Here is a 9267-nt window from a genome sequence, read left to right on the forward strand (position 1 = left end):
AAAACAATGCTATTTGAATATCTAAAATCTGTAACGGTTTTCCAGTACAATATTAAATTATATAATTTACTATTTATAGCTAATTGATATCAAGATTTTTTTTTTAAAAAACAAAATAATTTTGAAGCCATGATGTAAAAAAATAACATTTTTGACAATAAAATATAATACATGCCTTTGGATATTACGAAGCCACATTTGCATGGTGCATATAGTCTCCCACACACAACAACACTCACACACGTACACAACCAACAACAACAGCAATAAACTCACCATTACATTACCGCATTCTCTCCGTAGAGCGAAAATTAAAAATAAAAAAGAAACAAAAAGAGAGAGAAACCATTATATAACAAAAACCGATTATATCTAATATCTTCTTCTTCTTCTTCTTCCCAACCGCTCTTTTCTTCTTCCTCTTCTCACAAACCCTAATTTCATTCGTCGTTCATCGTTCATCGCGATGCTTTCTTCCTCGTAGTTTCTTTACTTTCCTTTCACAGTAACCAACTCTTCCAATTTTTTCACCATTACGCATTTGTTCTTTTTTTTTGTTCTCTTACTGATTCTTCCACGATCGTTGCTTTCGTCGCGTTCTCTTTTGTTTCGTTCGTCAATCGTTTCCCGATCCTTCTCGTTTTGCAGCTATACGTCTCGATCTGTAAGTTTTTTGTTTTTGATTTTTTTTTGTTGTGTATGTGTGCGTGTGTTTGGATTATTCGTTTCTTCTTCTTTCTTTTTTATGTTTTTTTGCGATCGGTTTGGATTTTTGTTGACGATGAGCTAGTTTGATGACGGTTATTCAGTTTTTTTTTGTTTTGTCTTGGTAGACTTTGATTTTTTTTTTTTGGTGTTGTTTTGTGGATGATCGGGTTTATGATTGGTGATATTCTTTGAGTGTTGAATTGAAAAAGTCAGTTTTGGATTTTTGTGTTTTTGGTGATGGTGTTGTTGTTGGCAATCGGTGGGGTTTGCAGGTTGGAATTTGTGTACTTTGTTTTGGAGATGGAAGGGTTAGAATTATAACTTGTCAGTTTTTGTTAAATAAAGTGTTTGAATTATTGAAAGACCATGATAATATATGAAGTGTGTGTTGAATTTTGAATGCAGAAAATGATAGTTTTCTTTGTGTGATTTTAGGTACATTGTTTTTGTTGTGGAGAGTGTGTATTTTGCTGAAAGTAATATCTTTTTCTTGGTATAGAATGTCTTTTCAGTATGCTGCTTTCTTTATGTTGTTATCTGATGTTGAACTGAGGGTTGTTTGATATATGTTTTTTTCGAACTTTTTAGTGTGATGTGTAGATGTAGCTAAATATCTTTGGTTTATTTTGGAGGTTCTGTTGTTGTTGCTGAAAATTTGTTCTAGATGAATGCGTTGATCTCATTTGTCTATTTGCTGTGGTTATTTTTGTTGCAGAGTCTGTTTTTGGGGTCTATAAGGTGGGCTATGATTTGAATGGGGAGAGGATGCCAGAGTTGAGAAGTGGAGCTAGAAGGTCAAAGCGACTTGGAGATCTTCAGCCTGGTCCTGTACCTGTTGACCAAGGAGAAAATTGGGCACAGCCTGAACCGAACAGAGGTAGGAGGAGAGTTGGTGGTGGAAGAGGAAGAGGTGGTAATGCTACAGGTTTAGGTAAAGGGTCTTCACCAGCTGTTCCCACTAGGCGACCTGCAGCTGGTAGAGGCCGCGGAGCAAGATTGATTGATTTGGATCCTGAACCTTGTGAGGTCCTTCCTGAACCTGTTGCATTAAGGGCTCAGGAACCTGTTTACAATCACTTAGAGGTGGTAGCTAATAATAACATTGTAATGGAGGGTGGAAGTGGTGATAAAGTGGCAGCAGCCGCCGAAGAAGAGGCAACCACAACCCCTGTCCCCGAGAGGGTATCTTCTTTGTTGCACATTTCTTCTCTTGCATTGCCTTATTGCGTTTCAAAGATATTGCTGCAAATTTGTTTTAATAATGTGATAATTAGTTGTGTCATTTATTACATTTCTTCGCCGCTTTGCTGTTTCCATAAATGTTGTTAACATATATCAATTGGGCTGTTCTGGATTTTTCAAATGGTAATGGAGATTTTGGTTTTACATTTTGTATTAAATAGTGTCTGTTATTCTTTGGTTCACCGGTTCATCCATGAATTAGTTATTCTAGACTGCATTGCGCTGTTGTTATTAACATCCTGTTGATATAGGTTTGGTAGTATCTTATTTTATTTGAACACTTATTTATGCAGGTACAAGTTGGTAACTCTCCTGTATATAAGACAGAAAGGAAGTTGGGTAAGGGTGGTTTTGGCCAAGTGTATGTTGGCAGAAGGGTTAGCGGTGGCTCTGATCGAACAGGTCCTGATGCTATCGAGGTATTACTAAGACTTTCAAACTCTCCCACCTTCCCTCTCCCCTTCTCTGTCTTTCAGATCCAATGAAATATTAATAACTCTTGGAAGATACATTACCATTTTTTTATTTAACTCTGTTTAAAGGTTGCACTCAAGTTTGAGCATAGAAACAGTAAAGGCTGTAATTATGGGCCTCCTTATGAGTGGCAAGTTTACAGGTACAAACAATCTGACTTTCATATATGAAAAGGCTTACCAATAATGCAATTTATTCAAGTGCTTTAATTTTATGATATCCAATTCTCACTTTTGTATTTTTGGCATTGGTTAGTACTCTGAATGGTTGTTATGGCGTTCCCTGGGTTCATTACAAGGGTCGACAAGGAGATTTCTACATTTTGGTGAGATATGTCTTCAACTTCCCTATATCAGCATATGTTGAGTGGCTCTTTGTTCTAAAGAAAAACATATTATTTCAGGTGATGGACATACTTGGGCCCAGCCTTTGGGACGTATGGAATTCTCTTGGTCAATCGTAAGATTTATTTTAGACCATTTGTTTCATTATATAGGTTCACTTGGTGTAACTGCGAACTCTTTAAGTTCGTTCCATTTTTGCTCCTCTAAACTTTTAGCATCTTGACAGGATGTCGCCAAGTATGGCTGCTTGTATTGCAGTTGAGGCAATATCAATTCTTGAGAAGCTCCATATGAAAGGGTAAATCCTTTTTATAGCTTTTTAGAGTCAATAGTAATGTTCCCACTTGTTATGACTAGGTTATGGGTGAGTACATTTTATAAATGAAATTTGTATCATTAAATTAAATTAGGTTTGTGCATGGAGATGTAAAACCGGAAAACTTTTTGCTTGGTCAACCTGGAACTGCTGATGATAAGAAGTTGTATCTTATTGATCTTGGTTTAGGTATGTTGCATTTCCACTGAGTTTTATTTTTCTCTCTATCTACCCTTAGGCTTTAGTTATTTGGAGTTATGCCATATTTAGACCGTGCGTTCATGTCCATACCATTTGTATGTTGTCTTCAGCTTCGAAGTGGAAGGATGCATCATCTGGTCAACACGTTGAATATGACCAGAGACCTGATATATTCAGGTTTGTAAATGTTTTGAATTTGACATGGTTTTCTTGTGTTTACAAATTACCTATGGATACATTGTTAATATGTCCCTTTTTGTGCAGGGGAACAATAAGGTATGCTAGTGTACATGCACATTTAGGTAGGACTGGCAGTCGAAGGGATGATCTTGAGTCACTGGCATACACCTTAATATTTCTCATAAAAGGGAGATTGCCGTGGCAGGGTTATCAGGTGTGTTTTGTAGTATCTCATCATGTATAGATTATTGCTCGCTTCTTGGAGGTTTCATCTGATATGCATGATTTGTTTCATTTACCCCAATCTACAGGGTGACAATAAAAGTTTTCTTGTTTGTAAGAAAAAAATGTCCACTTCTGCTGAGTTGATGTGCTGCTTTTGTCCCGCTCCATTTAAGCTGTTCCTGGAAGCAGTTACGAACATGAAATTTGACGAGGAGCCAAATTATTCCAAGCTCATATCACTTTTTGACAGCTTGATCGAACCATGCACTCCATTGAGACCTATTAGAATTGATGGAGCTTTAAAGGTTATTTTAACTGCCGTTCGTATTTATGTGAGGGAAGTGCTGCATTGATTATTATTTATCTGAATACTTAACCTTATATATAAATAGGTTGGTCAAAAGCGAGGAAGAATGCTTATAAATCTGGAGGAAGATGAGCAGCCTAAGAAAAAAGTGCGATTGGGGAGTCCTGCTACTCAGTGGATATCAGTGTATAATGCACGCCGTCCCATGAAGCAAAGGTAATTATTCTATCGACTTCAATATGTCATCTTCTTAATGATACTGTTATATGATATGTTGTAATGTGATATTTTCTTTCTCAATGTTTGTTTTTGTTTCTAGCTTTGCTTTGTATCTATGGGTTTCTTCTCCATGGTTTTGGTTATTGGTCATTGGTTATTGGTTATTCAACCTTCATCTTTACTTACATATTGTGGCTCCACAAACTGGGATGTTTCACTCTCATACTAAACCGATGCCCAGAGTTCTCCGTCTGCTTTGCTGGACGATGCATTGCATTCCCTTCAAAGGGTTATCATTCACAATAACAATCCCGTGCATCTGCATCAACTAATGTAGTATAGAAATGTTAGACTCCTACAAATGTAGCATATGCTTAAGCCTAGAAATGTTAGACTCCCCCAAATGATCCTGTGCATCTGCATCAACCAATGTAGCATAGGCTAAAGTATAGAAATGTCAGACTCCTACAAATGTAGCATATGCTTAAGCATAGAAATGTTAGACTCCCCCAAATGAGGCTGTGATACATGATTGTCTGCTACCTCCTTCGAGAACACTGCTGCATACTCCATTTCTTTCCAACAACTGTCTGGCAGGTTGGATCAATTTGTTAGGAACCCAGGAGAGGGGAATGCAGAACTGATAGAAACAATCAGACAAAATGAACTATTTTATTGATTACATAGAATACTATATGATAAATACTTATCCATGAATTTTCCTTTTACAACCTGGCCACTGTTTTTCTGATGTAACAAATCTCAACCCCCTCCCTTCTATCCGTAATTCTATTAATGCTAAACCATCCATGATTCATATCCTTCTAACCTCTCTTAATCTCTACTAATGATTATACTGTTATGACTGCCTATAACTGACCATTTATTTGGGAATATCTAACATCTACTAATTTTCAAATTTGTTAACTAGTTTAATTGATGTACCTGATCTTGAAATTTATAGATTTTGATTGAACATTGTACTTATCTCATTACAATGCTCTATAAAATAATTTATACATAGTAATGCTGTGTAATTGCTGGTGCATGGTAAGGGACCTGTCTTTAAAGGAGTGTACAGACAATTGATTGCCCATTGTACATTTGTATGTGTTGCTTATTCATTTATAAGTGGTCTCTCTATTTTGCTTGGTTTAAGTAACACTTTCTTGTGTTGCAGATATCATTATAACGTAGCGGACAATAGGCTCGGGCAGCATGTAGACAAGGGTATTGAGGATGGGTTGTACATAAGCTGTGTGGCCTCTTCAGCAAATTTGTGGGCGTTAATCATGGATGCGGGAACAGGTTTTTCTTCCCAAGTTTACGAGCTATCACCTGTCTTCCTGCACAAGGTTGGCCTTTTCTTTCCCTGATCCCTATATTTCATTTTCTACAAACAAAACTTTATGAACAGAATAATTGATGTTTGGCTGCTGCTATTTTGATAATCCATCAGGATTGGATTATGGAGCAATGGGAAAAAAATTACTATATCAGTTCAATAGCTGGTGCAGTTAATGGAAGTTCCTTGGTTGTCATGTCCAAAGGTTTGATCACTACACTCTTTTGCAACATTTGTAGATTTATGATGTATTTTTGCTCTCTTTCATATTGTCTCAACCATTTTTATGTACTATTTATTATCAAGGAATTGTGTCTTGCTTATCATTGTCCCTAACCATCACTTTTCCACTCTCTTTTTTCCTCTTATTGCCTCAATCATTTTTATATACTATTTATTATTGAGGTATTGTTGTACCTTGCTTGCCATTGTCACTATTACCATCACCTTTGCCATTTGTGCCCTAGTCATAGATATTTTTCCAATGTTTGTTTTTTTCTTAATTTTTCTGGGTGGTTTGTCTCTACTGTTTTTTCTTTGTTCTTTTATGGTTACTATGGCATATAAGTTATGTGTGAAGAGAAACACTGCAAAGTTGTAAAACTACACTGCAAGTGTATGCCATTTTTATACCAATTTAAGCGCTACCTTGTATTAACATGGATGACAAAGTTCATAGGTGCAATCGGGGAATCATTTGGTCCTTTAATGAAGCCTGACCTAAGTTTTCTCAGGTTCTAAGAAGCCACTTTTTTGGTTTTCTGCCTCCTTGGCCCCCTTAGACATGTATACATTTTTATGGAATTACAAAATTATTATAAAGAAAAATTAATTCTCTCCATGTTCAATCTGCTTTCCTATTTATGTGATTCAATTTGTAATAGTTCATTTTGGAAACCTGCAACAGTCTTGGCATAAAAATGAACCAACGAGACAACACTTCCTTGTAAAGAACTTAATTAGTTTTAAAAACTGACAGATTTCAAATTGTTTAATCAAGGGGGGTGCTTCTCTTTACCTCGTTTAACTTCTCCGGGCTGTGAAAAACATTGACTATTCTTCGAAATATGACTCCCTGTTTATTATCTTATGGTAGAGTCTTTGCTGTGCAGGAACTCCTTATACACAGCAGTCCTACAAAGTGAGCGATTCTTTTCCTTTCAAATGGATAAACAAGAAGTGGAAAGAAGGATTCCATGTTACCTCCATGACTACTGCTGGCAGCCGCTGGGGTGTTGTAATGTCCAGGAATGCTGGGTATTCTGAGCAGGTATATAACCTTTTTAACAAAGATTTTTGGTCATGTTTGGGTTTTTTAACAGTAACATACTTAATATCTCATTTGGTGATTCAAGGTTGTGGAGCTTGACTTTTTGTATCCAAGTGAAGGAATTCATCGACGATGGGAGAATAATTTCCGGATTACTTCTATGGCTGCTACTAATGATCAGGCAGCCTTCATACTGAGCATACCAAAACGCAAATTACTTGATGAAACTCAAGAGACTCTGAGAACATCTGCTTTTCCTAGCACCCATGTAAAGGTATATTGCATTCATTGTGCCCTATTATATCTAGAGATTTGTGCAGTTTTAGCATGCCTGGTGTTTGGAACCCCTTATTAGCATGCCTGAGTATCCGGTGGGTACCGACTGATATTAATTGTACCTAAGCAGTTTGTATGGGGTGTGTCCTTTTCCCTTGTTGAATCAGCCAAGTGACTTTTCTTTTATTTGGGAATGCTTGTTAATGCATGGAATAAGGGCTGGGAAAAAAGTATAAAAACAATTCCAATTCTTCGTCTTCACAGCTAAGGGGAAGAAGTACTTGCTGTCATCTGTTGTGTGAAGTCCTCACTGTCTTCTGTGTGCCACTGTTATTCTCCCCCTATTCTTTTTTCTGTCTCACAACTTAGTAACATCTAATTTGATTGTATTTTTTCCCGTCTTCCAATATTAAATGTTAATCTTCGCTGAGAGTTGTAGTTGAGAGCATACAATTGCTCATTGTTGAGAATGATCAGTTAAATCTCTGTGATTTTAAAATCCTGATTGCAGCCTCATGTCTGAATTTTCTGTGGTGTGTGCTGCTGCTACTATCTCTTTTGGGTTTTTCCATCACCAAGTATTAATATCCTACTTGATGATTTTGCAGGAAAAATGGGCCAAGAATCTCTATATTGCCTCAATATGTTATGGGCGAACTGTTTGCTAGCTTCTGCAGTGAATGATTTGCTATATCCTTTTGGAAAGATGGGAGGATTTACGCTATTAAAGTTGGGGATGGGGTGGGTAGGTTTGATTTTACCCCCAAACTCAGTCACTGCCCAAAAGTTTTCCCATATAAAAAATTGCGTTATAATTGTATAAAAAAGAAAAGGGTAAATGAGAAACAGAAGCGATCTATGCCGTGAGATCATGTTCAATGGGAGCAATGATTTGTTGAATAGTATAACATGTTAAAGGGGCTGGCTAGTTTGGCCATGTTTCATGGTTGCGCGTTAAAAAAATTATTACGATTTTGTTTGTAATGACATAAATTTTTACCAACTTCTTTATCATAATCATAAAATAATGAATTCTAAAGATATAATAGTTTCTAGATTTGAAGACTCTAGTTTCTCCAGTCCTTGACTATTAGTTGTCAGGGTTTTCACTATATTCCCGATATCTAAGCAACAGGGGCCACTAATAATGTTTAAAAGGCAATTTCTTTGAATAAGTAGTTCATGCTTTTGAGAAAAAAGGACTCATTCATATGTTTTTAGTCTCTTTCCAGCTGTCTTACTAGTTACTCTCATTCTCTTTTTGATGAGCTGCAAACAGTTAGGAGTGCTCACATATGCTGATACAAATGAATTACAAATCGTTTATTTTTAGTCTTTACCGTCCATTAGCGGGGGCCCCGTATAAAGCCAGAGTAAAGTTTTATATAGATTGATTCAACACAAAGTTACTCTTTTGTATAGATTGATTCAACACAAAGGTTGTTAACACCTAGCTGGATTCAAATTCAAGATTTTGAGAGAAACACATTCTCAATACCTAAGTCTCCACCACTAGACCAACCATTGGGAGTTGATTATTCTAGCATTTGTATGGAGGAGGGTAGTCATTTGAGTCTGATGAAAAAAGAACGCCCTGATACCTCATTCTTTTGGCCTGTCTTGAATCCACCTCTCCCCTGTTCTCATAGTCAAAAATTTTTGCTCTATTGTGATCGTATTGCTATAATCATTCTTGACGATGCTATAACCATTCTTGACGACGAGTAAACTAATGAACAAGGGTGATCGTATTGCTATAACCATTGTTGGAGCTTCAGCGGTAGAAACTTGCAAACAGAAACTTTATGGTCAAATTATTTGGCCATAAATTTGTCTCCCCTGAAAGTTAAAGCCTTGGGAAAAAGCATTCTCTTACATGGAATTTCTCTTAGTAAGTGGGGTTTAGTTTCTCTAAGCTTTTTTTTTTTTTTGTGAATTTTTTTAGGTAAAATGGGTTTAATTTTTCTAGACCAGGGCTTTGAATTTACCTTTTCTTCTGTTGAAGATTAGAGAAGATTTGAGAAGTGTCGGAGTCCTAAACTCGTGGAACTTAAATCTAGGGTTATTAAAGCTATTTGATTAGACAAAATATTTTTTTTTTATCAAATTGTCTTAGTGGTTGAAATTCACCTTAGGTTTATTAAAGCTATTTGATTAAAC

General features: G+C 36.4%; 1 protein-coding gene across 1 annotated transcript; it reads left to right on the forward strand.

Moving 5' to 3' along the window:
* The first annotated feature begins 236 nt into the window (after positions 1-236).
* LOC131609924 (casein kinase 1-like protein HD16) lies at positions 237-8110 on the forward strand. The gene is made up of 17 exons (XM_058881753.1): positions 237-664; positions 1424-1890; positions 2244-2369; positions 2493-2566; positions 2680-2749; positions 2828-2883; positions 2995-3066; positions 3179-3273; positions 3396-3462; positions 3550-3679; positions 3777-3995; positions 4083-4213; positions 5397-5571; positions 5676-5766; positions 6674-6831; positions 6917-7105; positions 7716-8110. The coding sequence occupies exons 2-17, from the start codon at positions 1474-1476 to the stop codon at positions 7773-7775; spliced, it is 2130 nt and encodes a 709-aa protein (XP_058737736.1). The 5' UTR covers positions 237-664; positions 1424-1473; the 3' UTR covers positions 7776-8110.
* Positions 8111-9267: the final 1157 nt, after the last annotated feature.

This window comes from Vicia villosa, linkage group LG6 (genome assembly GCF_029867415.1).
Source record: "Vicia villosa cultivar HV-30 ecotype Madison, WI linkage group LG6, Vvil1.0, whole genome shotgun sequence".
NCBI classification, from domain to species: Eukaryota; Viridiplantae; Streptophyta; class Magnoliopsida; order Fabales; family Fabaceae; genus Vicia; species Vicia villosa.

Coding starts and splice junctions, on each gene's coding strand:
- LOC131609924 (XM_058881753.1), top strand. CDS start 1,474: ATGCCAGAGTTGAGAAGTGGAGCTAGAAGGTCAAAGCGACTTGGAGAT. Junction 3,463..3,549: donor CAGAGACCTGATATATTCAG/GTTTGTAAATGT, acceptor CTTTTTGTGCAG/GGGAACAATAAGGTATGCTA. Junction 5,767..6,673: donor CTTGGTTGTCATGTCCAAAG/GTTTGATCACTA, acceptor TTTGCTGTGCAG/GAACTCCTTATACACAGCAG.